Here is a 27,670-nt window from a genome sequence, read left to right on the forward strand (position 1 = left end):
AATCACTAAAATAAATCAATGAATGTTCTAAATCAATAATATATTCAATAAGCCAATAAATGAGATAAAATTGAGTCATAAAAAATACTCAGTGATTCAAATATAAGGCATACAAAGGAGAAAAGAGAAAGTAAAAACAGATGTGACAAATAGAAAAAGAACACTAACATGATAAATTTAAACCCAACCATATCAATAATTTTTATGTGGTCTAAACACCCTAATCAAAAGGCAGAGATTGTCAGACTGAATTTTAAAAAGCAAGATTCAACTATATGCTGCCTACAAAGCCACTTTTTGGTTGTCTGTGCCCATCTTTGAAGACTATACCAGCCCTACAAAGCCACTTTTTGGTTGTCTGTGCCCATCTTTGAAGACTATACCAGCCCTACAAAGTCACTTTTTGGTTGTCTGTGCCCATCTTTGAAGACTATACCAGCCCTACAAAGTCACTTTTTGGTTGTCTGTGCCCATCTTTGAAGACTATACCAGCCCTACAAAGCCACTTTTTGGTTGTCTGTGCCCATCTTTGAAGACTATACCAGCCCTACAAAGCCACTTTTTGGTTGTCTGTGCCCATCTTTGAAGACTATACCAGCCCTACAAAGCCACTTTTTGGTTGTCTGTGCCCATCTTTGAAGACTATACCAGCCCTACAAAGCCACTTTTTGGTTGTCTGTGCCCATCTTTGAAGATTATACCAGCCCTACAAAGCCACTTTTTGGTTGTCTGTGCCCATCTTTGAAGACTATACCAGCCCTATTGTCTGTGGTTCCACCTGTTGCTTCTCTTCTCTGCCTCTGAAAAGCAACGGCCTCTGGTGACTATGGACTTTACCAAAGCGTAATGCAAGTCACATTGTGTTCTTTAGAATTATATCCCTAGTTTCTGGATTCTTCAGTTCTCAGAATGGCCAACCGATGTTTTCAGCAAGCATTCTAACTTAATGTGCTTACCAAATACCTGTTATGTATCAAATTGCGAATTTCCCAAAACTGCAATTTGTGCCATGAATCTGATAATTTTCTCCTTCTCTCTTCCAACTAAAAGGTCCACATTATTATTAATTCATTTATTAATTCAGTCAACAAATAGTTAACACTTTAGATCCCAGCCACTATGCTAGATATATTGTATACACAGGTATACATTGTTGAAACAAACTAGGATAGTTTTTGTACCTATGAAACTTAAAACAGATAAAGAAAATGTGGCACATATACACCATGGAATACTATGCAGCCATAAAAAAGGATAAGTTTACATCCTTTGCCAGGACATGGATGAAGCTGGAAATCATCATTCTCAGCAAACTGACACAAGAACAGAAAACCAAACACCACATGTTGTCACTCATAAGTCGGTGTTGAACAATGAGAACACATGGACACAGGGAGAGGAACATCACACACCAGGACCTGTTGGGGGGTGGGGGAGTTAGGGGAGCAATAGCAGGGGCTGGAGGGATTGGGGAGGGATAACATTAGGAGAAATAGCTAATGTAGATGACAGGGGACGGATGCAGCAAACCACCATGGCATATGTTTACCTATGTAACAATCCGGCACAATCAGCACATGTACCCCAGAACTTAAAGTATAATAAAAAATATATGTATATAGTAAAAGAGATACATTGTAAACAAATAAACATATAATTACATTTGTGTTAACAGCTGTAGTGGAAACAAAAAGAAAATATCAGGAGACAGATGTTAAATAGTACTGTGGCTGAAGGAATTGACATTGAGGGATAACATTTCAACTAATTCCTGGTTAAGAACTAGTCACAAGAACAGAGAGAAGAGTTTGGCCTTTTCCTTAGGACTGCTCTGAATGAGCGCCTGACTGAACTCCAGGATACCCACTCCCAACCTACACACTCCCTTGCACTACCTTAATAACGTGCAGCATGAAGCCGTGCAGCTCGTAAGACAGAAAGGATCAGCAGCCCTTTGCAAAACAAAGGCTGGATCTCATAGCCTATCCAGTTTGATTGCTTCTTTCCAAGCAAGGGAATGACAGGTTTTGCAGGCCGAATTATTTCTTAGGTAATCAGTCTAGTCTGCTATCATTGCTTAATCTCTATGCCTCACTTAACGCAAGCCTAATATTTCACCCTTCCCTCCTCCATGCAAAGGAAGTTGCTCCCAGCGTCTAACCTACACTAGTGATCTTGCTCTCGACTGACATCAAGCAAAGGAGATAAAGACGAGGTCAAGTATCTTCAATTTTAAAGATCTAGAATTGTCACCACAATGTTAGTGAGCCTAAAGTTTGTTGGCCCAAAAGGAGAGAAGAGGCTGCTGACCATGACATGGCTCTCCCATGACACTAACGTCACCAGACCTGGAGGGTACCTGGGACACCAGAGGCAAGGATGACTTCAAAGCCCAGGAGGGTGAGCTCGTGTCCTGGAAGCAACAGGAAAATTGTGAGCATCACACTCCGGACAGAAGACAGAGTTGTCTTCCCATACGCTGAAGACTCTTGGCAGAGCACCCTCTCTTGGGAGCCATTGACCCTAGACCCAAACATCAGAAAAGTCTATCAAGCCACCAGCAGAACTGGTACAGCTCCAAGATACCAAAGGAGGTAAAAATACCTTGTTCAGCAGCACTTTCTGCCTCTCACTAAAGCTGCCCTGCTGGCTGTCAAGTTTATGACCTCGGAATCCCAGACTCCTTCTTCAAGTTACCCTTAACAGTCCACTGGCCAGCCAGGCAGCCTGTCTACACCTGTGAAATGAGCAACTTCATGGCTTCTCATGGGCTTGGGACTATTAAATATATAGATAGATAGATCAATAACCAAGTGGAAGAGGTTTTTTTTTTCTTTTTTTTTTTTGAGACAGAGTCTTGCTCTTTCACCAGGCTGGAATGCAGTGGCACAATCTTGGCTCATTGCAACCTCCATCTCACAGATTCAAGTGATTCCCCTGCCTCAGCCTCCTGAGTAGCTGGGACTACAGGCACATGCCACCACGCCTGGCTAATTTTTTGTATTTTAGTGGAGACGAGGTTTCATCATGGCCAGGATGGTCTCGATCTCCTGACCTCATGATCCGCCCGCCTCGGCCTCCCAAAGTGCTGGGATTACAGACATGAGTCACCACACCCAGCCTGTAAAAGGTTTTTATTTTTTTTAAAGCCATTAATAAAAAAAAGATACAAGTTTTATTTCAAATTTACCTTTTTAAATTTTAAAAACATATAATATTTAAGTTAAAAAGATTGCACATCTGGGCTCCATGGCTCACGCCTGTAATCCCAGCACTTTGGGAGGCCGAGGCAGGCAGATCACAAGGTCAGGAGTTCAAGACTATCCTGGCCAACATGGTGAAACCCCGTCTCTACTAAAGATACAAAAATTAGCTGGGCATGGTGGTGTGCACCTGTAGCCCCAGCTGCTCAGGAGGCTGAGGCAGGAGAATCACTTGAAACCCTGGAAGGCAGAGGTTGCAGTGAGCGGAGATCACACCGCTGCACTCCAGCCCGGGCGAAAAAGCGACACTCTGTCTCAAAAAAAAAAAAAAGATTGCTCTGACAGTTGGAAAACAGTTAAATTACAGTATCATAGTATAGCTACTCAATAAATTCTGAAGACTATGAAACATTCTATGGGAGAAATACTTGAAATTATATATGGAGTGTAATTATAATCATGAAGGTCATATACAAAACAGCAATAAAGGAAAAAATACTGTGAGGAAATGCACCAAATTGTTAATATCTGATACTGTTGTTTGATGAGAAATAGCATCTTTTTCCTTTTCTAATTGTTCAATATTTACCATTCTTTTTCTCATAAATTTGCATTCCTATTATGAGGCATGTTTATTGTTTTACTTTTAGAACAAATTAGACATAAATTCTTCTGCCTGCCTACCCACACCCCTGTTAAAGATGTAGCTACAATTTAAATCTATATGTTAAAGTTACCATCAACCAAAGGTTAATAATGCTACTATACACAAAATATTATTTCTGTGAATTATATTTAACCAAGTCCAGGAGAACCAAACTTGTGGTCAGAACACTAGGATCAACTATTTTCCTGCTTTTTGAGATAATTATAGATTCACATGCAGTTGTAAGAAACAATACAGGGATTCCATATACCCTTTCTCCGCTTTACACCCTCTGTCACTCCAGTACAAACCACACCAGGAAATTGACTTTGATACAATCTGTGACTTTACTCAGATTTCACCAGTTTTTCATGCACTCATGTGTGTATTTAGTTCTGTGCAGTTTTTCTTTCTTTTTTTTTTTTTTAAGACAGAATCTTGGTCTGTTGCCAGGCAGGAGTGCCATGGTGCCATCTCGGCTCACTGCAACCTCTGCCTCCCGTTACAAGCTATTCCTCTGGCTCACTGCAACCTCTGCCTCCCGTTACAAGCTATTCCTCTGGCTCACTGCAACCTCTGCCTCCTGTTACAAGCTATTCCTCTGCCTCAGCCTCCCAAGTAGCTGGGACTACAGGTGCGTGCCACCACGCCCAGCTAACTTTTTGCATTTTAGTGGAGACGGGGTTTCACCACGTTGAGCAGGATGGTCTTGATCTCCTGACCTCATCATCCCCGCACCTCGGCCTACAAAAGTGCTTGGAGGATTACAGGGGTGAGCCACTGCGCCCTGCCAGTTCTGTGCAGTATTATCTTGTATGTAGACGTGTGGAACCACTACTACAGCCAAAATTCAGAACCGTTCCATCACTGCTGCTACCCTTTTCAACTCACAGCCACTTCCTTCCCCTGCTGCCTACCCTGGCAGTGGCCAACTTTTTGTCACTGAACAATGATCCATCCCCCATGTGGGATTCACTATCCCGGCATAGTGATTGATACAGTCAAATAAACAGTGTAGCCTGGTGTTTAAGAGTGCAGGCAGGAACCAGACTAACTGGGTTCAAATCTGAGGTGGCCACTGTGAGCTTTCAGAAGTATGAAACTCTTTATGCCACAGTTTCTTCAATAAGATGGGGATATTCATGTAATAAAACCTCATAGTGTTGTTAGAATTCAATGAGTTGATACTTATAAAGCAAGAAGAAAGCACCTGGCACGAATAGATGCACGTTACCCTCGAAGAACTCCCAATCCAGTGGAGAATTCACAAAGCGCTCATCAGTTCAGCCTGTGTCCAGTGATGTAATACAAATGTAAACACAGTGCAAGGGGGAGGATCTAGGAAGGGGCAGTTAATTCTGGCTGTGGAAGGCTGAGCCAGGCTTCTCCAGAAAGAGAATATTTGGGTTGGGCTTTGGAGTATGAGTAAGATTTTGCCAGGAGAAAAAAAAAAAAAAAAAGATGTTTCATGCTGATAAGCAGCTTGATCTGTGACCCTGAGAAGACACGGCCATTTCTAAGGACTAAAAGCTTGGGGAAAAAGCCTGGAAGAGTGGAGGAGGCTGGGGGGCAGGAGAGGGGTGGTAGCCAAAGAGGAAGCCTGAGTGAAGGTTGGGGCCGAGTTTCGAGGGGTCCTTGAATGCCATGCTATAATTAGCAACAGCGATTACAATCCTGGAGAAGACTAGAATAAAACAGAAAGAAGAACGTGCCTCCAAAACTCAGGCACATCAGGAGGAGAAATCAGAACAGATGTGAAAGTACATTCTAAATTACAAAACACCAGCAGTGGCAATCAATTGTAAACAATAGCAGCAGCAGCAGAATGTTTAAAACCTGGTCACCATTCTCGTTATAAGCACATTATCCTGAGCGTCTGGGGCAAGGGCATTAGAAGTTACGACGCTCACTTATTCACGCCAGAACTTGTCCTCGCCCTGCCCAGCAGTTTCCACACTACCCAGGTGTTCTTAATTCCCTTCACAGCAAACCTGAAAACGTCCTTTTCTGGGGTTGCAAAGGAAGTCCCTGGGGAGAGACTTTGACAATTTCCAGTATCTCTCCCAGTCTGCAGGACCATTCACTTTTTCCCTCCATCGGTCCTCAGTATGTATCCAATCATCCAGCCACTAGCCAGGGCTCTGGCAGTGCTGGTCCCTGAGCATGTGCCTGGCTCAGGCTTCACTTCGCTCTCTCTGCCTTGGACAGGTCTTCTCTTCCTGGTGGTTTCCGGGGGCCCTGACCTCCCATGCTTGCTGTGACTATGATTATGATCCCCCTGGCCAGGGACTGTGCAGCTTTCTACCTGGTCTTTCACAACTTATTCTTGCCTTTCTGGTCCTAGGTATTCCAGTGACCTGCTGCTGCCTACACCGGGGTGTGGCCCACAGAACCAGAACACATTACCTTGTGGTTTTGCTTCAAAAAATGTTCTCAATCATCTGCCTCCTTCAGGTTATTTTTCTTATTATAGAGAGAGAGAGAGGGAGAAGGACCAAGAACACTTATTTCACTTTTGTCTTCATAGACTGAAAAAACAAATTACTATTTTTTAGAATCAGACACCTTTCTTTTTGTTCTGGCATTCTCATATCTGAGAAAAGATGTTGGAATAAATGGCTCTTGCTAAGTGCACGGTGGTAGTGGTATATAGTCTGGCTCTGAAAACTAAGTGTGGGAAGTAGGAAATTTCCTCTCCAAAGTTTCCTTTCTTGTTAAAGAATAAATTTACTAACAACTCTTTGTTAAGCCCTATCCTATGTAGCTGTTACACATGCCATGCTTACAGGCATGTAGTACATTCTATGTCCTTGAACTTTAACCAAGATATCTGTGCTGGACATGCTCACAGGCATGTCCCTTACCTATTTAAAAAGTTTTAAGTTATTCGCCAATCGGGTTTTAGTTTAGATTGTGAGGTCTGGCTCCAACCAACAGAGATCAGACACAGCAGTAAGGACAACCCCAAATGGGTAAAGGATAAATGTGTCTTTTCCTTTGTTCATTGTACTCTCGTGGCAAGATGGTTATCGGGGGTACCCTTCTTGCAGTGCAGGAAGTAAAAATTGCTTTGCTGAGAGATCCCTTGTCTCAGTGCTAACTTTATTTTGTGGCACCAAGCATCTAACACTAAGAAACTAGGAAAAAAAAAAAAAAACTACAATAAAAAGAAAACCTCCCTGTCCTCTAAACAAAGTTGATTGAGTCTATGAACTAGTCAGCAGATCACAAAGATGAAATGCAACCAAATAGGACTTAGGAAGAAATAGCCCCAGTTCTCCTAAAACAATACCTTGTGGTCCTCCATATAATTGAGCAGTCTTTTTTCTCTAGCCAGTATTTTAACTTCCATGACAAACCTCCTTCACCTGAAGTTGATCCATGGAAGATACGACTTAATAGGATATATCGAAAACACAACACCTTCCCAACAAAACTCATCAAGATATTTTCCCATGCAATGAACATCTTAGATAAAATTCACTTGCAACCATTCAATAAAATTCTTCAAGTAAATAAACAAAACATCCAGCTATATTATTTGTAGGAAAAAAAGTTTCTGTGTTTGGAAAAATGCCAGTTTTTAAATTTTTTTATTTTTGAGACAGAGTCTCACTCTGTCACCTAGGCTGGAATGAGGTGGCGTGATCTCAGCTCACTGCAACCTCCACCTCCCAGGTTCCAGCAATTCTCTTGCCTCAGCCTTCCAAGTAACTAGGATTACAGGCACATGCCACCACACCCAGCTAATTTTTGTATTTTTAGTAGAGACAGGGTTTCACCATGTTGGCCAGGCTGGTCTCAAACTCCTGACCTTAAGTGATCTGCCTGCCTCAGCCTCCCAACGTGCTGGGATTACAGGCATAAGCCACTGTGCTCAGCTTGAAAAATGCCAACATTTTAAATTCCCTAAGTTTCTATGTTAATATTTTGTAGAGTTAGACCCTGTATCTTTCACAGTTTGTGGAAGGGTGCCATCCGGCCTATGGACAATTTGTATCTTTGCTTTCTGACCTTCACCCTGGCAGAGGGGAGCCAGCTGGAGAGAGGAAATATACCATAAATGACAGCAGAAAAGGATGGCTTATTTTCAGTTTAATGTGATAGAATAATCTGTTAAGAAATTAATTGCACCCAGCTTCTCACTGCAGCAGACACCGCCGTAAAGAACAAAAGGTCATTTCCTTTCGCCGCACAGGCCCCGACCATCCCCTGCACCACTCCCATCCCCAGGATAGTTTTAACTGACTTTGTTTTTGCAGGGTCTAAAAAATTCTGAAATGTACAAAAGTTACCCGAGGGGCTTCGAGTAGATATTTCTGGGTATCTCTTTGGACCAGCCAATTAAGATTTCCGGGGATGGCCTCCATTTTAATCAAATTCCCTAAGAAAGTCTGACCTGGGGGTTTTAAGAGCATTCTTTGAGAAACATTAGGTCAAAAGACACAAACACACACAACGCCATTGAAATACCCGGGTGGGCAACACAAGGGAGCTGAGGATCCAGGGAAAAGGCCCAGACCTCACAGCCTGGCGTTTATCCTGGCAGTCAGGGGTCACTGTTGGGTTTTTTTTGTTTTTTGGTTTTTTTTTTTGAGACGGAGTCTCACTCTCACCCAGGCTGGAGTACAATGGCGCAATCTCGGCTCACTGCAACCTCCACCTCCAGGTTCAAGTGATTCTCCTGCCTCAGCCTCCGGAGTAGTTAGGATTACAGGCACGTGCCACCACGTTCAACTAATTTTTTTGTATTTTTTTTTTCAGTAGAGACGAGGTTTCATTGTGTTAGCCAGGATGGTCTTGATCTCCTGACCTTGTCATCCGCCCGCCTCAGCCTCCCAAAGTACTGGGATTACGGGACTATCCGGTTTTAAGCGGGACTGCGATGTGGTCAACTCCATAGCTCATAGCCCACGTGTCGCCTTCTCCTAGTCCAGAAGGGGTTCCTGCTCCTCCATGCTCCATATTAGCCTTTCACACTTCTAAGTCACCACTGACCACACCGTCCCGACATGATCATTTGATGATCTCCCTCCACCAGCAAGCTTCTGTGAGCAAGGAAGTGCCTGCGTTCCATTTACCATGTCACCACCAAATGGTCCTGATTTTTCACCATCGAATGATCCTGGAAGCAACATCAGTTCCCCCCAGACCTTGCTCACTTGTCTTGGAATGCCTCATTTCTAGCAGAGAAACTGGGCCCCACCTAACTGAACGCCTCCCCACCTATCTGAACGTCTCATAAACCAGAGGCTATCTGCCTTACGGAGGGCAACAGAATAAAACAGCAGATGCCTGAAGACTTGATCATATTTGCAGTTAGTTTACATTTTTGTGTTCCAGAAAGAACTGAAGCTCTCACAACCCTCCAAAGTCCACATGTGTAGGCCAAGCCCCTCAAGGCAATTTAAGGAATAGGAAAATGTACCCACAGCTGATTTCAGCATGAAAGCACGTGGTGTCCAGAGTCTTTTAAACCCTTAAAGCAAAACACCTGTATTCTGTTCCAGGCCGCCCCGCTCCCCACCAAGCTCCAAGCACCTGTTTCTTTCTGGCCAGCACGCTGACTTTCTACCCTCCACCACTCAGAATAAGAGGCAAGAATTTTTAAATTCTGATTTTGCTGGTATGAAGATGTTAAGAAACATTCCATGAAGCAGGAATCATAAGGATTCACCCCTGTGAGATCTCCCCTAAAAAAGACCCTTCCATTTTTAGAGAATAAAACCGAAACATCAAATGGATGAAAACACAGTGACCACACCTTCCCTGGCAGGGCCGCCTTCTGGCTGTACCTGAATTTCCTCTGTGTGCACTGCATCCGATCTATGGAGTCTGTGGCTCTCTCAGCTCCTTCTTCATCATCTGCCGCAGGCCTTGTGCAGTGGAGACCCTCCAATCAGTCCTGGCGCGGTGGCTCACGCCTGTATTCCCAGCACTTTGGGAGGCGGAGGCAGGTGGATTACTTGAGGTCAGGAGTTCTAAACCAGCCTAACCAACATGGTGAAACCCCGTCTCTACTAAAAATACAAAAATTAGCTGAGCGTGGTGGCAGGCGCCTGTGATCCCAGCTACTCAGGAGGCTGAGGCAAGAGAATCGCTTGAACCCGGGAGGAGGAGGTTGCAGTGAGCCATGAGCTGAGATGGCGCCACTGCACTCCAGCCTGGGCCACAGAGTGAGATTCCATCTCAAAAATAAAAAAAATCAGGACAGGGCCTTAGGCTAAGACGGAGGCTTGGAGAGGCTCTAGCGTGGGAGTTAGGCAACCCAGCGCTTGGGGACCCCTTTGAGGAGTGGCTCTAGAAATCGCCTTCCAGTCCACAGGAAAGGGCTTGGAGCACAGGCTTTAGCCATGACCCAGGACCGAGTCCGCCCTAGGGTGTGGGTGAGCCCACGCCAGCCCTCCGAAGACCACCGGCTGGCCTCGCTCCGGTCCTCCACGCCCGCCTCAGCCTCGCCCTCCAGCCCCGCCGCGGGAGGGGCCGCCCGGAGGAGACCCGCACCTGGGCCTGGCGCCTGGCCGGCGGGGGAGGGGAGCAGCCGGCGCCCAGGCCCGGGTCCTCCCCGCCCTCGCAGCTGCTCCAGCGGAGCCTCCCGGGCCGGCCTCGCCCTGGGGGTGGGGGTGAGGGGGCGCAGCCTCGGGCTGCGGCTCCCCGGCCCGTGCGGGCTGCACACCTGCCGGCCCCGTGAGGCCTCATTAGGCCGCACCTGTGCAGCACGGGCCGGCCGCGGCGGCGAGAGTCCAGGCCATGGAACCCACGAAGGATCCCTGCCAGGGACCGCGGGGTGAGCGCGGAGTCCCCAGCGCGCAAGGGGGTCCGGCTTGGGGGGCTCGGCGAGGGGGGAGGCCTGTGGTCCCCAGGTCAGCGTTAGACGACCTCAGAGCTTCTGGAGGCCGAGGGCCGGATGGAGTCCGGTGGGGTGGGGTAGGGTAGGGTAAGGTGGGAGGAAGCCGACCTCGCCCTGCGCTTTGGGGTTGCAGCCCCCTAATCTCCCAGCGCGCAGGGGAGAGAAACCTGGGAGCCCCAGGATTCTAGTCTGGGGTCTGATACCTGTCGCCTTCTTACTAAGGCACATCACTCCCATAGGACACGCTCTACGGAGCACCCACAGTGCTGGGTTTTTGCTACAGTACAAGCTCTCCTAAAATGTCATAAACAAATTTGTTCCTCCTTCCTCACACCACCAGCCAGCTTTGTCCCTTCACCCCATAGGGGCCTGCTCACCCTCTTCACCAGCCCAGTCCCTCTCATGCAAGTCAGGTCCAGCCTGTGCCCTAGGAAAGGACTTGGAACAGCACCTTTGCCCATGACCTTCCCTCATTCCTAGGGCTGGGCGCTGTGGTTCATGCCTGTAATCCCAGCACTTAAGGAGGCCCAGGCAGGTGGATCACCTAAGGTCAGGAGTTGGAGACCAACCTGGCCAACATGGAGAAATCATTTCTGCTAAAAATACAAAAATGAGCCAGGTGTGGGGGCATCCACCTGTAATCCCATATACTCAGGAAGCTTGAACCCAGGAGGCTGAGGTTGCAGTGAGCCAGAATTATGCCACTGCATTCCAGCCTGGGTGACAGAGTGAGATTTCATCTCAAAAAAAAAAAAAAAAAAAAACTATTCCTTAAGACCTATCTCGCAGTTTTCATTAAAGTAACAATAGCTCTTAGTCACTACTTAGCATTCATTACAAATGTTCCAATTTACTTGGAAATGATAAAGCAGCTCCCTGAGCTGGGAGTTCTTGAGATTATAAGTCAGTTGGGAGGTGAAGGTGGGGGCATCATTTGATGGCCCCAGGAGGGACTCCATGTCATGATTAAGTACACAGAGTATGCACTCAGGGTGCTGTGTGATCTTGGACATACTACTCTACCGGCTCATCCTCATTCTTTCATCTGCTAGAAAGCAATATTAATAGAGCTTAAATAGTCACTGTGCTAATCTTGGAAAGGTGCTTAGCGCCATGCCTGGAATATGGTAAGCTCCTGACGCATCCGTCAGCTCACAGAAAGGAAGCCAAGCTTTAGGTAGTAAGGGTTTTAGTTCTAGCTAGGCTGCAATTTCCTTACTTGAAAAAGAGGTTGACCAGGGAGTGAGATTCTGCTTTGCAGGGAGGGGGAGAAGATGGATGAGCTGTGGGGGAGGTCGGGGCATGTATGGGGCTGAGGAGGGTTGGCAGAGACAGAGTTCTCTGGTTGTCCCTGTTATTGCCTCTGATGCTCTTGCCCCAGCTGCTGGGGACCATCAAATCCTGCCTTGTCCCGTCTCCAAGCAATAATGCGTAACACGCAGTGCGAACTGCATCCGGCCTTGGGAGAAGCAGAATCTCTGGCAGTCTGTTTCTCTTTGTCTTCCTTGTCCACCCCCAGCCCCAACATGGTCCGTTGGAGACCCCTGAACAGTCCTCAAACTCATATGCCTGGTGTCTGGGAAAAAGGGAACTCATAGGGAGTTCTCCCCCAAATTAGGAGATAACATGAGCTAAGTCCTTCTCAGAATTGCACATATTTGTCTACATTTTTCCAAAGAGTCGGGTTATCTGATTTAATCCTCACAATAGTCAAATTAGAAAGGTAGGTGTGAAATTATTACCCCATTTGATAGGTGGACAAATGAAAGCCTAAGATCAAACTGTTTGCAGAGCAGGAAGCAATACTTCCTCTTGGTCCAGTTCTTCCTTCTCCCTGGTGCTAAAGTCAGCGGATGTTGGCTCCCCACAGGCCAGGAAGCTGGAGGCAAGCCCCTGGCCACAGGACACAAGGAGGAGGAACCGCTACAGGACTCAGCCCCTCATGCTCAGGATACTCAGAGGGAGGAACTGCCACCCTCCTGCACCCTCTCAGGAGAGAAGAAGCTGCCAGCAGTCTCTGGAGAACCCGCTGGGGCTGATGCTGGGAGACTGTGCCCACACCCCAGCTCCCGGGCTCCCCACAAAGACAGAACTCTAGCCCGCTCCAGACCCCAGCCTCAGGGGGAAGATCGTTCCCTCCCAGTGGAAGAGGTGAAGACAGGAAAGGGGTCCTATCCTCCAGCCCCGGGGAAGCAGAAAAAGCCTAATGCCACGGGTCTGGCCCCAATATCATCTCCTGGTGTCCCTAGCTCAGCCCGTGCTACACACAACCCAGTGCCCTGTGGGTCGGGTCGGGGCCCCTGTCACCTGGCCAACCTCCTCAGCACATTGGCCCAGAGCAATCAAAACACAGAGCAGAAGCAGGGGCCCCCGGAAGTGACCTGCCAACTTAGGAAAAAGACACGAACCCTATACCGCTCAGGTAAGTCCCTAAAGGTGAGAGGAAATTCAAAAGATCTGGGGTCATCCTGGGAAAGTGGGGCTGCGTGAAGATTGTAGCCCAGGAGACCAGACGGATGTGGTTAGTTCGTATGTCACTTCGTCCTGGATTCTCTCTTGGGTTGTGGTAGTGCCACTATCTCTGACCCTCAGAGGGAAGGTTGGGTTATCACATCAGAAAATGAGATTGGAGCCAGGCACAGTGGCTCACACCTGTAATCCCAGCACTTTGGGAGGCTGAGGCAGGTGGATCATCTGAAGTCAGGAGTTTGAGACCAGCCTGGCCAATACGGTGAAAACCTGTTTCTACTAAAAATACAAACATTTGCCAGATGTGGTAGCTTGTGCCTATAATCCCAGTTACTCAGGAGGTAGAATCAGGAGGATTCCTTGAACCCAGGAGGCGGAGGTTGCAGTGAACTGAGATCGCGCTACTGCACTCCAGCCTGGGCCATCTCAGAAAAAAAGAAAATGCGGTTGTGACGAGGGTAGAAGAGTAAGGAAAGTAAGTATCACACAGCTCTCTGCTGCAGCACTCACGAGCCAGAAGGCCCAGCCCAATAGGAAAAAGGCTTTGGGAAGGTGTTGGGTTAGGGACAGTAGCCCCATCTGCTAGAGATACTTGGCAAGCATCTGTCTCCTCTCCTGCCTGTCACTGGCCTTTGTCCTCCTCACACATGTTTCTTCTTCTTCCAGATCAGCTGGAGGAGCTAGAGAGGATATTCCAGGAAGATCACTATCCTGACAGTGATAAACGCCGGGAGATTGCCCAGAAGGTGGGGGTGACCCCCCAGCGCATCATGGTAAAGGGGGCCGGCTCACTGGTGGCAGGTGGGGTGGACGAGGGCCCATCAAGGAAACTCCCAAGTTGCAGAGCCAGTGCTCAGTGGCAGCTAGGGTAGGAGCTGAACTGAGCCTCAGATGTGGCTGCGTCCCTGACTGTTTCCAGGGTGCCACAGCCTGAGACCGTCAGGACGGAAGGCACTGAAGAGACTTTTAATAAAACCAGCCTGACAGAGGCCTCGGAAGCAGAGTGCTGGAGTGACCTTCCAAAGTCCTGTAGCTGCTTGTGCAACAGCCGGGACCTAAGCCTCAGTCTCTGCCCCTTTTCTCCAGTTCTTCAAGCACCTTTCCCCCTATAGGTGTGGTTCCAGAATCGCCGGGCCAAGTGGCGAAAAACAGAGAAACTGAATGGGAAAGAAAGCAAGGACAATCCTGCAGCCCCTGGCCCTGCCAGCAGTCAGTGCAGGTAAGACTCTCTCCTCTTTCTGTATCATCCCTGTGGGTAGAAGTAGGGTCTGAGCTGGGATCCTGGTCTAGAAAGAGAGTGTTGGAAGGCTAGGCATGAGTCCTGGGGTTGCCAGCTAAGATTTAGAGGGATTTTGGCTGCCATGGGGTTGGGAAGTTTCCCGTGCCCTGTAGGAGGCAGAGTTTGGGAATTGGTGTCTCTCCCAGCAATGAGGCACCTGTGCAAAGCCAGAGACCACCAAAGCTACAGTCTTCGTTCTTCCTGCCTCCAGCTCTACAGCTGAGCTCCTGCCTTCTGTGCCCGTAGAGCCAAAGCCTGACCCTTTCCCTCAGGAGGCCCCTCTGGATACCTTTCCAGGTGAGCTCCCACCTTCAGAGCCGGGGGAAATGGCAGCTAAAGCTAGTGAAGACAGAGGGGCCTTGTTTGATGGAGGTGGGAGTGATTGGAGTCCTCCAGTGTTTGGGGCCAGCGGGGCCTATTCAGGGGGACCTGGGCATGGCTTGTCTACCATTCAGCAATCCCAAACCTGCCTCCCATTTCCTTACCCTGATAGCCCCTCTCTGCCTTGTTCCTAGAGCCCCCCATGCTGCTGACTTCTGACCAGACTTTGGCCCCCACCCAACCCAGTGAGGGTGCTCAGAGGGTGGCAACTCCTCCTCTCTTCAGCCCCCCACCTGTGCGAAGGGCCAACCTTCCTTTCCCCCTTGGCCCTGTCCACACCCCCCAACTGATGCCGCTGCTGATGGACGTTGCCGGCAGTGACAGCAGCCACAAGAATGGCCCCTGTGGGTCGTGGGGGACAAGGTAAGGAACTTATGGGGGTAGATCACTGGAGTTATCGGGGGTGGGCAGTATAGATGGAGAGAAGATAGACCCTGAGAGGGGAGAGGGTTAACTGAGAGGAGCCAGAGCAGTGCCGGAGATGGCGATGAAAGGGATAAGGGGATCTGGGCTGGGAATGACCTGGGGATGGGGGGGAGGTCACAGCAATAGAGCAGAAACAAGGGCAAGATGCTAAGAGCAGGAAGAGGGAGAAGAGGCAGCTACAGTGGCCTTGCAAGGCTGGGGTCACCATGGAGATGGGAAGGAGGTGCGAGGAAGGGACTCGGCTACTGTGGTAGGAACAGGGAGCTCCCCCACCCCTGCAGCTCCCCACCCCTACAACCCCCCAACCCAACCCCCACAGCCCCCCCACCCCCGCAACCCCCCGCAACCCCCCCACCCCCGCAGCTCCCCCACCCCCACAACCCCCCCACCCCCGCAGCTCCCCCACCCCCGCAACCCCCCCACCCCACAGCTCCCCCACCCCTGCACCTCACCACCCGTTCCTCTGTCCTTGCAGCATTGCCCTGCCACCCCTCTGTTCATATTTGGAAGAGCTGGAGCCCCAGGATTACCAACAGAACAACCAGCCAGGGCCCTTCCAGTTCTCCCAGGCTCCACAGACCCCGCTTTTCCAACCCCCTCAGCCCCAGTTTCCCTACCTCCCCAGTTTCCCCTTCTCCATGCCCAGTTCACTGACGCTTCCACCGCCTGAAGACTCTCTGTTTACATTTCCCTGCGGCTCCAGCGGGGGCACGTCACAGGGCTATTGCCCAGGCGCCTCCTCGGGGCAGATCCTGATGCAACCGCCTGCTGGGAATATGGGTGAGTTGGGGCTGGGAGAGAAGGTCCCCTTGTGATTGAGGAAGGTGGGAAAGGGACAGAGAGCCACCTTATCTGGAGGGTAGACTGAGGCAGGTCATGGATGGTGAGTGAAACCTTTTGTTTGCCCCTAGTTCTCTTGACTAAGCTCTTCTTCCTCAAATTCTGCAGAGGCTGCAGAGCAGAGTTAGCAGAGAACTCTGGAGTCTGGCATTAGGAAAACAGGTTTGAGGTCCAGCCCAGCCAGTTACTAGCTCTGCCAAGTCTCAGTTTCCGGGACTCCGAAATGGGATTGATAGTTCTATGTCAGGGAGGGATTTGGTGAGTATTAGAAACAAAAATACTTGGCCTAGAGTAGATGGCAGCTAATATTCTACAGGGCCACTTGGATCTCTGAAGTCCTAGAAACATCTGTCATATTAAAACTAGATTCTAGCAGAAGGCAGGGAAAGATCAGGGGGTTCCTGGTCTCCTTGTTGCATGTATGAGACAGCATTGGCCTGATCCATGGTTCACTTGTGTCAATGTCACTAAACCACAGGACCTTGAGTCCAGGAGCACCTGTGGTTCTGAGGACAGAGCCTGAGGCTTGAGTTTCACCCAGACTTAGTCCTAAGCTGTGTCTAACACACTGAGTCCTAAGCTGTGTCTATGTGTGTTGGGGTGTGGGGGGCATCTGTTGAAGAACACCCTGAATGATAGTTGATACTCTTAGTTCTGTCTGATAATTCCTCCATCCTCTGACCCCACAGGTGCAGCCTCCTGGAGTGACTCCTGTTTGCCAGAACTGCCCTTCCCTGGTCCGTTCTGCCCGCAAGCTCTGGGGCACCCCCCAGGAGGTGATGGCTACTTTCCTGATCTATTTCCGGCTCCCTGCACTCAGGCTCTGGGCAGGCAGCCTTCGTCTGGTCTCTCCCGGCTGCCTGAAGGGGCCAGGCCAGGGACCGGGCCCTTATTGAGCAAGGCAAAAGAGGAACCACTGGCTGCTTCCCTGGATCAGCCGTCAGCACTGGAGGAGGCCAGAGGGAATGACAAGAATAGCCATGTCCCCTAGTTACGGGGGCCAAAGAGTGAAAAGGGGCTGTTTGGTGGGATAGGATTGGACCCACTCAGAGGACAGGGGTTGGAGGTTTGGGAAAGAGTGTGGACTCTGTAGACTGAGCGGGGAGTTGGACGTTTCCCCTGCATAGGCTCGTCTTGCTGATATAAGAAGGAAGAGGGAGGGCCCTTTCTTTTTCTCCACACGTCTATGTGGGGTTCCTGAGGAAAGCAGGTGGCCTGTGTTACTTATGAACGTTGTATCAGGTGTTTTTGTTTGTTTCCTATCCTTGCTTGATGACTGAGCTGGAGCGTCCACTGTAAGCAGTAAACTAGTCCACCGTGGGGTCTTCTCTGTGGTTATGCGTCTCCGCACTCACACTAATGAAGAGCTCCATTTTCTGCCTTTTCTTCCACTCGGCCAAGCAGTTGTTGGATGTCATTCTCAGCTGGGGCACCACTGGGCGTGACCACATGGAGGGCCCCTTCCCTGGGCTTATCTCTCCCACTAAAGAAGGAACTGGGCATCTTGGGCTCTTCCTTCTGAAAATGTCCTGACATTTAACCATATTCTATTCCCAAACCCATGACTGAACCTGAGCAAATCTGAGTCTGGACCTTGCTCTGGAAGTTGCGCCCTGTAGGGACCCGATCACAAGAGAAGCCTGAGACTATCTGAGGTTACTTCTGTGGTATCGTGAACTATGACTTACTTTCCCACAGTTCTTTTTGTGTGTCGGGGGGTGGGGGCTGTGGAGCGCTCTGAGCATAGCAAGTAAATATCCTCCAGGATATCTGGTGGAGAAGGATAAGTGAGGGAGCACGGAACAGTACAGGAGGTGGGGATGAGAGGGATAAGGGGATTTGGGCTGGGAGTGGCCTGGGAGACCAGCCTCCAGTGGGGGCAGATTGCAGGGCTGTTGCCCAGGTGCCGCCTCAGGGCAGATCCTGAGGAATGGGGGTGAGTTGGGGCTGGGACAGTTCTCGCCTGCAGAGGAGGATGCCACAGCATCCCCAGACTGTAATGGTCCAGACCTCACTGGGCCAGGATGAAGCATCTAGAATAGTTTCTGTCTCTCCCACCCCAGCTTGCAGAGGCACCAAATGACACTTTGCCAGGCACCTGAGAGATCACCTAAAACTATCACCAACCATTCCATGCTCAACTGTCACCCACAGACTGCGATTTTACCTCCTCCATTTGTTTACGGTTACCTTTTGAAATTGGGTGCTAATCTCGGGAGGTTTGGTTATAGGTTGAGATGTCAGAAGAGGAGGGCACAAGAGAGAGCTTACCCAAAGATGGAGAATGCTCCCTAGATGCCTCCGCAAGGGGTCAGGAGCTCAAGAAGGAATGGACACTGAGGGAGGATATACCACCTCCTGTTCCATTGCACAGAGTGATTCTGCATTCACGGTGAACTTGAATAGCTTCCTTCTGTCCTCTGGTGGGGGTGAGCCAAATTAGGCAAATGACAAATTAGGCAATGAGGAAGAAACATCAATTAGAACTTACTGGTTCTGTGCATGTTAAGGGCTAAAGGGAGCATGAGAAGGAGGGTAAGCAATCAATTTGTATAAAAAGAGAAGTGGGTGGTGCCTGGGAGATGGAACTGAAAAGGACCAGAAAGGTGAATGAAGGGTGAAGACAGTAGGTATGAGAAGTAGCAAAACGCTGACTGGGTGATGAAAGAGGCAGAGAACCACAGAAGAAAATCTACCCTAAAATATATTTAAACAGAAGGGAAAAGTTAAGGCACAGATCTAGAAATTGGAGGAAAGGGACCTGAGGGGTCTACGGTAGGAAAGAACAGGTCAGGAGGGGAACAAAGGAAAGAGGCTCGGGGGTGGGAGAGACAGGAAGATGACACGTGAATCAGGAAGTGGAACTGAAAGCAGAGAAAGCTGAAGGGACAGGAAGATGAATATGAAAAGGGAGAAAGAAAATAGCTATAAAGATCAATGTCCTCCTAATAGATAAGAGGAGTGTCTAAGGATTAGGGAGGTGTGATTAAAACAATAGACAATGCAAGCTGATGAGAAAATGTCTCTGAAAGGATGCAGAAATCCACCAGAGGGGGCAAAAATAGGAAACCAGAAGGTCGGCTTTGCTTGTATGTGATGGGGATTGTAATAGCCAGATTTCAGTATCCTTAATTTATGGATTAGGATATATTTGTTGAATTATGCAATGTATTATGCATAACCGAGATTTTAGAAGTATAAATTTACGTATCTCTTTTTACGTTCTGTCTCATGAGGTTCATGAAATGAACAGCCTAAAACCAGACATAGGGGAAATAGATGGAAGATTATACCTGCTCTTTCCATCAATCATCAGAGCACTCTGTTGCTTTCGAAGCCCTCCACGGTGGCTGGATATTTTCTCCTCCAGACCTTAACTGGTTCATGCCCCTGATATTCAATGAGTAGTAGCACCTCTGTATGGAGCAAAAACAGCATCTAACACCAAGAATTGGAGGGTAATCAACTTTGAGGTCTGTCTTACATGCAATTCCTAGATAAAAAGTGTTGATGATCTAATAGTATACTAAAAATAAAACGAGTTAATTGAGAATTAAACCCTAAACAAAGAGAAAATGGTGAAAACTTCTTAGAAGTATTGAAACTTAGGGGTGAAAGAAAAAAAATCCAAGCTCCTAACTTGCAGGAATCTCATCTACCCACCATTGATGGGAGAAGTATTGTTTTTTCAGTGGACAGCCTGGGACTTGGGGCTAACTCCCTTACACAGGAGCCTACAGAATTTTTGAACAGCTTAAAGTTCTTCTATTAGAAATACACCAATATCGAGTTTGATGGATCTGGAATTTGTTTTCCAAGCACTACACAAAATAAATTGCAAATCTGAGGACTGTCTATCATTCCTATTACAAAAGTTTTGCCTTCTGCGGGCAGTGATTGGAGCTTTGTCTGCTAGCCCTCATGGGGCTCAGCCTCCGGGCTCTTTGCCACCCTGGACGCCTCCTTTCAAATAAATGTGAATTTGTCCATGTTCCTTTTAGGAGTAGTGTCAGAAATGAAGCTGACTTTAAATGTCTAGTCAACAGTTTGGTACAGCTGTCATCCCATTAAATAGGATACTCTGCAAATGGTGTCTCTGTTAAAAACTGACCAGCATTTTTGTACAGCTGGTTCATTTTCTTGGTCCAAAACTATGACCTGTAGGTCATTTTAATAGAGGCTGTTTTAAAGGCAGTTTACCTTCCTCATTTTGCACTTGGAGAATTGACATTTCTAATCTAATACAGAGATTCATATGGCCTGTTCAGTTTCATTTTGTCAATGTTAGCCCAATATTGAGCTTAATATGGTCTGGAGTTCTTATGTAATAGCTTTTTTTTTTTTTTTTTTTTGCAGTTTTGTTCTGCCTGCAAATTATAGGAGTTTTACACATTTTATAATTAAATAATTAATAAGTAAACAGGATATAGGTCAGTACAGGACATTTTGGCACTCCTCTTTGAAAATACTCCATTAATGGGTACTTTTTTGAGTAGAGGGTTAAACTACTACAAATCTTCCTAAACTGTATTATCATCCCATACCATCCTTTACTAGCTCCCTCAAGGATTTGAGGAATAAAACTCCTGTAGGATTCAATAAAATCAAAAACATATTCTGTGTATAGCACTCTGATAATATAACATTCTTGTAAACCTAAATATATAACAAATGCGATGGATTAGTTTGGCATGGCTTATTCATAAGGAACACCTGTTGTCTTTTATGGTTATGTTTTACCTAAGTGTTCATAAGCCATCTTTCAAGAATCTCATAGAATTCTGTAAGATTTTACATTAAATGTATTGTCCTTTAGTTTCAACAAAACATGTCATTGGAAATTAGGATATTTGCCTCTAGTAAGTCTTAGAAATCATCTCTTGTCCTGTACTAGAAAAAAAATACAGAATGATTTAAAAGTTATAAGACTCCAATTTGGGTTTTTAAGTCCATCTTTTTTTTTTTTTTGAGATGGAGTCTTGCTCTGTCGCCCAAGCTAGAGTGCAATGGCGTGATCTCGGCTCTCTGCCACCTCTGCCTCCTGGGTTCAAGTGATTCTCCTGCTTCAGCCTCTCAAGTAGCTGGGATTTACAGGCACCCTCCACCATGCCCAGCTTATTTTTAGTAGAGATGGGGTTTCACCACATTGGCCAGGCTTGTCTCGAACTCCTGACCTCAGGTGATCCACCTGCCTTGGCCTCCTGAAGTGCTAGGATTACAGGTGTGAGCCACTGCACCTGGCCCAACTCTTAATTTCTAGAATATTTTCATTTCTTTGGGAAGATAGTCTGAAATAAAACTCAAGTGCACCTGCTGTGTCTGTAGTATCCTATGTTGACATGATGTCTGCCTGCAGGAGTACATTTCTCTTTTCTCTCTTCTTCCTGTCCCAAGTTTGGTTTCATTATTATCATTGCTAGTGTTACTGTGAGTATTGGTCTTTAGCATGCTTGCAGCACGGAGTTTCTTCCAGGCTTCTCACTTTGAGATACCATCTTTGGAATTCCAGCATGTGTTTCCTTTCAAGTTTTGCATTTTTTCAACCTTTTCAAGATCTGAGCTTGCCTGTGTAGTCACATTGTTACCTTTTGGATGACTTCCTTTGTCACTGGTTGTAACAGTGTGTGATTATATCTTTGGAATTTTGTTTCTGTTCCACATCACTTTGAGCCATCTTCAGGTGGAAGAATCTTGCGCTTCTTACAGGTAGTTCTAGCTTTTATTCTGGTTTCATGTGGAGAGGGAGAAAAGTTTCTGCATGCTGGAATGGAGCAATGGTCCAGGCACTGCTCCGCTTAAACACGAGGCAAATGCATTTCAGCCTTGCTCCTTTTCCATCGGCCCCCTGCCCTCCCTTTCCCCCGCCCCTGTCCTCCTCTAACAGTGCAACCTAAGGACTTCGCAGTTGGCCAGAGTGGAATCCTTCCCGGCAAACTCCAGGAGAAAAAAAAAAATTCTGTCCAGTCCTCCAAGTTTAGCTTTCACTACTAATATATTTCCACTAGATGGCAGTCTACTACTAGTTAGACCGCGGCCCTAAAATTGGTTGTTTACAGCAAGAAAGTTCATGCGAATCTTCAACTTTTTTGCCAAAATGCCCCGAGCCCCATCCTGTCAATAATACCAGGCTTAAAGTTGTTAAAGTCATCGGAGTTACAGCCTGCTTTTCCAGATATAGGATATCCAGTTAACTTTGAATTTCAGAAAAACGAGTAATTTTGTAGCGTAAGTATGTTTGCTGCACTATTTGGATATCCTGCATTTTAAATTTGTTTAAATTTTTATTCTTTTGCTAAACCTGGCAAATCCTGGTTGTAGCACTTTGCTAATGACGTCTACCTCCATGTTAGCTTTGCAGTTTAAACGGATAAACCTGAAGTTGGCCTCCATGTTTTACCCAACTTTCTTGCTGTTCAGACTCCTAAACAGTCCTGGGTTCATTGCTGGCCTTTTAGTAACCCCCCACCCCACCCCTCACCATTAGAACTCACATACAGGCTCCGCAACTGTCCAAAAAAACCATAAACTTTCATGTTCTAAAATCTGTTTGATTCCCATTATATTTTTTGTTCCTGTAGGCTAAATACTTGAGACAGGATCTCAGTCTATTACCCAGGCTGGAGTGTAGCGGTGTGATCATGGCTCACTGTAGCCCTGACCTCCCAAACTCAAGCAATTCTGTTGCCTCAGCCTCCTGAGTAGCTAGGACTACAGACAAGCACCACCATGCCCGGCTAAATTTTTGATATTTTGTAGAGATGGGGGCGGTCCCACTATATTACCCAGGCTGAGCTCAAGAGGTCCTCCTGCCTTGCCTTCCCAAAGTCCTGGGATTACAGGCCTGAGCCACCTCACCTGGCCCTGAATATTTTATATTAGTTATTTAGATAATTTTATGAGCTGGCCCATTAGAATTAATTTAAAATGTCTATTTACATATTATTTGCAGAAATGGAACACAGAATAGAAACAGGCTACAAAAGACAATTTGACTTTTGTTGGCCCCATTCCAAGTAAATGGTCTTTGTTAGTCAAGAATAAATCTGCTTCCCTGGAAATAATGCACCTTCTTCATCCACCTGCAAGTATGATGTTCAAGTCCAGAGGGCCAGTCCGGGAGATTCAGCATTCTTATGTTTGTAGTTTGGTTCATACTGTTCTTTCATAAATAACCTTTCATTTGAGTTTATAGCGAAGCCCTGAGGTATAGTGCAGACATCCGTTCCATCAGGTGACGGGGATTTACGCGCACAGACAGTACTGAGTGAGCACAAATATAAACAAAATCTCTTCCCAGCTTTCAGGGAACTGCCCGACAGTGCACGTGAGCAGTCACAATACAGGGGGCTGACGCTGTGAGGTGCCAGCCTGAGAACGAAGAGTGGCAGGAGCTCAAATGGAAGAAAAAAGTTTTCGAGTCTAAGGCATTAGAGCTAGCTCATGAAGGAACAGTGGGATTTGGATAAGCAGGGAAGGTAAGGAAGGATATTTCAGGCAGAAAGTTTAGGCAGTGTAAGAACACTGAGGTTGGTAAGAAGATGAGGGAGATGCTCGGAATGGCTGGGTGGGAGTGGAGGGGCTGAGGTGGCAGATTAGCTGCGACGGAGATCGGGAAAAGCCTCACACAATGCTGAGGGTTAGGATGATTCTTTGGGCAAACAGCGGCACTGGCAATTTTAACTCACGGGCATGACTTGCCCACATTTGTGTTTTAGAAAGTTGAACAGAGAATGAGATTGATGGATGTAGAGAGGAGATGCAGGGACATAATCTGAGGCTACTAAGACAGCTTCCTGAGATGTGTAGAGTAGGGCAGGGTGAAGAGAGAAGAGTAAACAGACTTGAGGAATTTTTTTTGTTTGTTTTTGAGACAGAGTTTCACTCGTTGCCCAGGCTGGAGTGCAATGGCACGATCTTGGTTGGCTGCAAACTTTGCCTCCCAGGTTCAAGCAATTCTCCTGCCTCAGCCTCCCAAGTAGCTGGGATAACAGGCATGCACCACCACACCTGGTTAATTTTGTATTTTTAGTAGAGACAGGGGTTTCACTGTGTTGGCAGGCTGGTCTTGAACTCCTGACCTCAGGTAATCCACCCCCCTCGGCCTCCCAAAGTGCTGGGATTACAGACGTGAACCACCATGCTCAGCCTTGAGGAATATTTCAGTCAGAATCAATATAATGTGGTAGAGAATTAACTGAAAGAAAGTAAGACTTTGGTAACTAAGAAATGCTATAATTGAGAAAAAATAATGGAGATTGTATTGTGCCATTTTTGCATTGCTAGGCTGGGTAAATAAAAGGGGTTGAACTGGCTTACAGTTCTGCAGGCTGTACAGAAAGCATGGTGGTGGCATCTGCCTGGTGAGGGTCTCAGGAAGCTCAGGGTCACAGAGAAGGCAAAGGGATAGTGGGAACAAGCAAGGGAAGAGGAGGAAGGTGCCACACTCCTTTAAACAACCAGATGACCAGATGTGGCATGAAATCAAAGCGAGAACTCAATTGTGATTGCAAGGACAACACCAAGCTATTCATGAGGGATCCTCCCTCATGACCCAAACACCTTCCACCAGGCCCCATCTCCAACACTGGGAATTACATTTCAACATAAGATTTGGAAGGGACAAACATCCAACTCATATCAGAGATGAAGCAAATTTAGGAAAAAGGAGAGCTTCGTTTCTATATGTTGAGGTTAAAATTCCTGCAGTTATCTGGTTAGATATGTGGTTAACTGGGTCTGTAAGTTCCCCCCATAGGGTAGAACTCACCCTTGTTGTAAGAAAAATACAGAACTAGGGTAAGAGAGAAGAGGACTAAAAAGGCTAAAGGCAGCTCTTAGATCTATTCAGCATAGAGAACTAGTTCAGGTCAAGAGAAAGGCATGCGGGAGCAGCACGAAGCAGGAAGAAAAGTGGTCTTCGACAGGCTCACTATGTTTCCTATGGAAACAGCAACATAGGGAAGGGCCACTGGGTAGAAGAAAAAGTGGCATTGATATCTGCCAGGGACAGCCTGAGGGCACAGGTAGAAAGAGCTCGGAGAGGTGCTGGATTGGGAAATGATCAAAAGCCCAAACAGGTCCATAGGTCCTAGAGGGGAGGTTGAGCAGGTGTGAAAATATAAATGTAATTATCCAAATTCACAAAGCAAGACACTGAGGTTTAAATAATTACCTAAAAATGCCTTAACCAAGGTCAGGTGTGGTGGCTCATGCCTGTAACCCAGCACTTTGGGAGGTCGATGTGGGAGGATGACTTGAGTCTTGAGTCCAGGAGTTCAAGACCAGCCTGGGCAATATGGCAACACCACTCCCATCTCTATTTTAAAAGTTATCTTACAATTTTTTAAAAATAAAATAAAAATAAATGCCTTGACCAAGTCTAGATGGAAATCTTTTAGTTTTTTTATTCTCCACTTCAAGTGCAGATAGAAGAATCTTGCTTTGGGAATGCTAATATATCTTTTAGAAATACTAAAAGAGCCTTAACAGGTAAAAGGCTATAAATGATAGCCAATTTTGTGTGTTTGTATGTTTTACAGGACCATGAGGAGCCGAAATAGCTTACTTAACCCAGAAATCGGTCTTTAGGCAAAGTATTAATGATGATGCTAGCTGTTTATTTAGCATTCATCCTGTATCTAGCTCTCTGCTAGGTAACTTTCTTTCACAACAACCCTATAAGGTATTCTTTATTTGACAAGTGAAAACCTGAGACTCAGAGAGGTTGAAGTATTTGCCCAAAGTTGCAAAAGGAATACCTTCTGGATATGATTTAAGCCCATTCATAAGGTGTCAAGAGCAGATAGTTTTAGAGGGAGGTGGTAAAGAGGTCAAAAACTGGGGCAGTGTGGTGAGTGTCAGAAAAAGAGTGGGTATAAGCTAGATTATTCAAGTTAGAATCAAATCTTTCCACAGGCCCTGGGTCTGTGTTTCAGTAACTTAAATACTCAGTACTGTTTAGTTTGATTTAAAAAGAAAGAGACACATTATTGTGCTATGTAATTCAGAAGAGAGAATAGTCAACAAAGGGAGCAGGAAGCTGAATGTTTTCCAGAAGTGGAAAGGGAGTTGGAATGTGTGAGAAGAGCAGGTAGTGAGGTTACTGAACGTGTAACCTAAGGGGCAATGTGAGAAATGGAGGTGGCTCGTGGAAGCTGGATGGCTAGGTTGGCCCCAGCCTTATTACCTGGTAAACAACGAGAGGGGTAAAGAATAGAAAGTCAAATGTGAGACTATGGAACACTCTTCCAGATAGACTGTAAGTGAAAAGACAGAGTAGATAGACCAGTGGGAAGGTCACTCCAGTACCCAGGGATGAGGCACCCAGACAAAACAGCAGGGGGGAAGTAGGAAAACAATTAATGTGATCAATGCTACGAAGAAATCAATGAGCTGACCGCATGGATGGGGAGGAGAGAACGTCAAACCAGCTCTGGGTTTCAGAGCCCTGGCATCTGGGAGTAAGATGTGCAGAATACACAAGTCCAGGGGAGGAGTCGGGGTCTGACCCGGGACTGTAGCTTCTGCACCTTACTCGCTTCTTCACTCTGTAGCCATCACATTTTGTTTCTTCATCTCATTACTCTGGCAGGTTGCCTCACACACATTCCTAGTGCCACAGTTTTATTATCTGAGAATGGAATTTCCACCCACAGAGATTCCACATAGGTGCTTTCTGGAACACTTTATTGCTTTTAATGTCATCCTTTCCACCCAATTCTACCCAACATGCCCCTCTCAAGCTCCTGCACCCTTACCCCAACCCATATTCTTGTAGCCGGCCAGGGATACAATCCTGTTTCTCAAAACCACAACAAGCATTCTTCTACCTTCTACCAATCACAACAAGCATTCCAATTTGACAATTTCATTATTTTACCTCATTGCCCCATACCAAACAGACTGTTCATTTTGCTCTGACTTTTTTGTTACTTCCTATGAATTACTTAAATTGGTGAAATCAGGTATATTTTCATACCCAATGAACTAAAAAATGTTCCCAGAACCATATTTAAAAGATGACTGCTAAACACTTAAAAATATACGTACATTTGACAGGGTGCAGTGGCTCATGCCTGTAATCCCAGCACTTTGGGAGGCCAAGGTGAGAGTATTACTTAAGTTCAGGAGTTAAAGCCCAGCCTGGGAGACATAGCAAGACCTCATCTTTACTAGAAATCCAAAAAATTAGCTGCATACAGTGGCACAAGCCTATAGTCCCAGTTACTCGGGTGGCTGAGGTGGGAGAATTACTTGAGCTCAGGAAGTCAAGACTGCAGTAAGCTGAGATTGTGCCACTGCACTTCAGCCTGGGCAACACAGTGATACCCTGTCTCTCTATATATGCATTTCTCTTGGTTTCTTAACTGGAAAACTCCTTATCTTCTTCCCTTATATTTGTTAATGCAAGTATTATTTTATTTTATTCATTTCTTTGAGACAGGGTCTTACTGTGTTGCCCAGGCTGGAGTGCAGTGGCATGATCATCGGCCACTGCAGCCTCAACCTCCTGAGCGTGAGCTATCCTCTCACCTCAGCCTCCCCAGTAACTGGGATTACAGGTGCTTACCACCACA

At 46.7% G+C, this 27,670-nt stretch overlaps 1 protein-coding gene across 1 annotated transcript; it reads left to right on the forward strand.

The window, feature by feature from the left end:
* Positions 1-2,327: 2,327 nt before the first annotated feature.
* On the forward strand, positions 2,328-17,085 carry LOC105713666 (homeobox protein NOBOX). Its single transcript, XM_064381122.1, is given in 12 exon segments — positions 2,328-2,400; positions 9,626-9,633; positions 9,635-9,762; positions 10,142-10,636; positions 12,454-13,121; positions 13,835-13,966; positions 13,969-14,036; positions 14,281-14,387; positions 14,659-14,744; positions 14,963-15,191; positions 15,730-16,034; positions 16,784-17,085. Coding segments are annotated over 12 exon segments (2,601 nt in total).
* Positions 17,086-27,670: the final 10,585 nt, after the last annotated feature.

Source organism: Aotus nancymaae, unplaced genomic scaffold (assembly GCF_030222135.1).
Source record: "Aotus nancymaae isolate 86718 unplaced genomic scaffold, 86718_ANA_hifiasm-v0.15.2.pri h1tg000002l, whole genome shotgun sequence".
Classification (NCBI taxonomy): Eukaryota; Metazoa; Chordata; class Mammalia; order Primates; family Aotidae; genus Aotus; species Aotus nancymaae.